At 56.0% G+C, this 2,693-nt stretch overlaps 1 protein-coding gene across 1 annotated transcript; it reads left to right on the plus strand.

Moving 5' to 3' along the window:
* Positions 1–1,033: 1,033 nt before the first annotated feature.
* Positions 1,034–1,794, plus strand: LOC123413438 (B3 domain-containing protein Os06g0107800-like). The gene has a single exon (XM_045106372.1). The coding sequence runs from the start codon at positions 1,076–1,078 to the stop codon at positions 1,676–1,678; it is 603 nt and encodes a 200-aa protein (XP_044962307.1). The 5' UTR covers positions 1,034–1,075; the 3' UTR covers positions 1,679–1,794.
* Positions 1,795–2,693: the final 899 nt, after the last annotated feature.

Raw genomic sequence — 2,693 nt, forward strand, 5'->3', positions numbered from 1 at the left:
ATAAGGCTAGGCACTTATCAATTTGCTCTAGTTACCAACCCAATAATATTGTTAGTACTCTCCTATGATAAGTTGTACTGCTACCTACCATTAGACTTGTACGACCATCTGGCCAGTTCTCTTCTCCAGCTTGTATCCCATGTCTAATTAACCCCAACCAATTATAACACTAACTCTGTCGTTGATCTCTCTTTAATTTGTGTATACTCCATCCATCTAATTTTGCTGGTCTATATCTATATAGAGCTCAAATAGCTGCCATGTCTCTTTATTTTGCTGGTAATGTCTATGCCGATTTATTCCAAGTGAGACTAATTAATTGGCAGTTGTCAGTTGACCTTGTCGCTCATCATCCATCCTCTCTTGTCTCTAGAGCCTATCATGGCATGTGTACACATTTTTATAGTGCCACTGAGCTTGTACCTGCAAGTAGCACTGATTATCTAGTGCCCACTATCTATCTATATATGCACATCTGTCACATCCATGACTTCTCATCACATGATTTGTTTAAGGTAACCATCTGGCTTAAACCACTGAACTTGACCAGGACCTTTTCTTGCAACTACAAACTTCCCAAATTTACCGCGTTAAAAAGATCCACACCCCAGCAAACACAAGTAATATACAAAACACGAAAATGTTGAACTTACATGCCTAGGTGTACAAAAAAACTAGATGTAGCCTTAATGAGTGATATAGCGTGAGTTCATGTTGACTTTAAGAGTCCATTGCCGTTTTTACTGTAATTATAGTACATGGGCAATTAGCATGAAATTACGCGTGACACGCCAGACATGCATGCCACCAGCTAGCCAACTGAACCGAAAATGTCAATTGGATCAAAGAGAGTTTGTAGACCGTACGTCCTAGTGATCACGAACAATCAACGGCTGTGATTAACCACCAATCGAGAGAAGTGTCGTGCATGGGAAAAGTCTAGGCGTTGACGGCTTGGCGCGCAAACCACAAAGATCCCATCTATATATACACTATACCCACACATGTCAAGGCGTGCTTCTGATTGGGATTAACCAACCGATCGATAAGTTAAGGTGCAGAATCAGATATATCGATGGCGTTGACGGCCGCGCTGGGGAGCAGGGGAGCGGAGCAAGATCAGGACGGCGGCGACGGCAATGGTGGCAATGGCAATGGCCGCGGCGGCGGCGAGGAGATGATGATCATGCGGGAGCACATGTTCGACAAGGTGGTGACGCCGAGCGACGTGGGGAAGCTGAACCGGCTTGTGGTTCCCAAGCACTTCGCGGAGCGGCACCTCCTCCCGCGGCTGCCCGGCGGCGGGGCCGCCGGGGCGGCCTGCCCCGGAGCCGTGCTGCGGTTCGAGGACGGCCGCGGCGGCGGGAAGGCCTGGGCGTTCCGCTTCTCCTACTGGAGCAGCAGCCAGAGCTACGTCATCACGAAAGGGTGGAGCTCCTTCGTCCGCGACCGCCGCCTCGCTGCCGGCGACACCGTCTCCTTCTGCCGAGCCGGTGCGCGCCTCTTCATCGACTGCCGGAAACGGGGCGCCGGGGCCGGGGTCGCCTCGGCGCCGACGACGAGCCTCCTCGTGCCTGTAGCGCTTCCGCAGCAGGCGACGTCGGACGAAGACAGGGCACCGCGCGGGCGGCGCCTCCGGCTGTTCGGCGTGGACCTCGAGCTCGCCGGTGCAGAATGATACTAGGAGATTAATTATGCACCCACATTACTGTTAGTTTTTTAAAGAAAGAAGAAGGGATGAAATTGAATTCATGTAGTGTTCGTCAAGGACAATCTCAAGTTGCTAGTACGATGCTATGGTTGATTGGGTAGTTCAGCCAATTCTATCCACCGCTCTCGCTAGCTAGGAGATGCCATCGTCGGAATCTCCTCGCCGTTGTCTCCCTTGGAGGCCGCGGCGATATCCTTGTCCTTGGTCTTGCCTCAGACCCAGAGGAAGACGTAGAGGCCGACGACGACGAGCGCCGTCCCGAGCATGCCACTGAGGTAGAGGTCGGTGACGAGCACGACGGCGTCGACGGCTGTGGTGGCCGGCCACCACCGAGGCAGCGACAGAGAGTTGAACATGGTCGGGCACACGGGGCAGCGGCGCGCCACGGCCCACGAGTCCACGACACGAGCACGAACGTGGCGCCCGTGATGAACACAGAACACCCCCAGAGTAGACCAGAGTGACCAGGCGCAGGTCCCACTGCAGCCTCCACTCCGTTGCCCTGGCAATGTCTGTCGCCGGCGGGCACGAGGGCGAATGCCACGGCGTCGTCCTGGGCGGACTGCAAGCTGCCCGCGGCGCAGGTGAGCGCGGTGGCCCACTACTGGGACGGGAACACCTTGGCGACCCTGGCCTGCACGACGAACCAGAGCGTGTAGCTGACGCAGCTCCCGCACAGGTACAGCGCGCGCGTGCCGGAGGCCATGTCGTGGGCGCCGTGCGGCACGAACGCCGGCGTTGACTTGGTCGTGCAAGTGGAGTGTATACGGCAGCGGGAGACGCGTGCCTTTGCTCAGGCTGATCGACCACCATGGTGTCGAGTGCCGACGACGTCCACCGTCGCGCCGAGGAGCTTCATCCTGCTGGGCCAGGGGGAGGGGGGAGGTGCTGCGCTCCCAGCGCGACGGCGATGAGGAAGGTGGCCACGGGAACGAGGTTGAGGAAGTTGACAGCGTAGGCGGCGCTGCTGGCCCGCAGACCC

This window comes from Hordeum vulgare, chromosome 7H (assembly GCF_904849725.1).
Source record: "Hordeum vulgare subsp. vulgare chromosome 7H, MorexV3_pseudomolecules_assembly, whole genome shotgun sequence".
Classification (NCBI taxonomy): domain Eukaryota; kingdom Viridiplantae; phylum Streptophyta; class Magnoliopsida; order Poales; family Poaceae; genus Hordeum; species Hordeum vulgare.

Bases quoted from the DNA above. Each gene is read 5' to 3' on its own strand.
- LOC123413438 (XM_045106372.1), top strand. From the start codon at position 1,076: ATGGCGTTGACGGCCGCGCTGGGGAGCAGGGGAGCGGAGCAAGATCAG.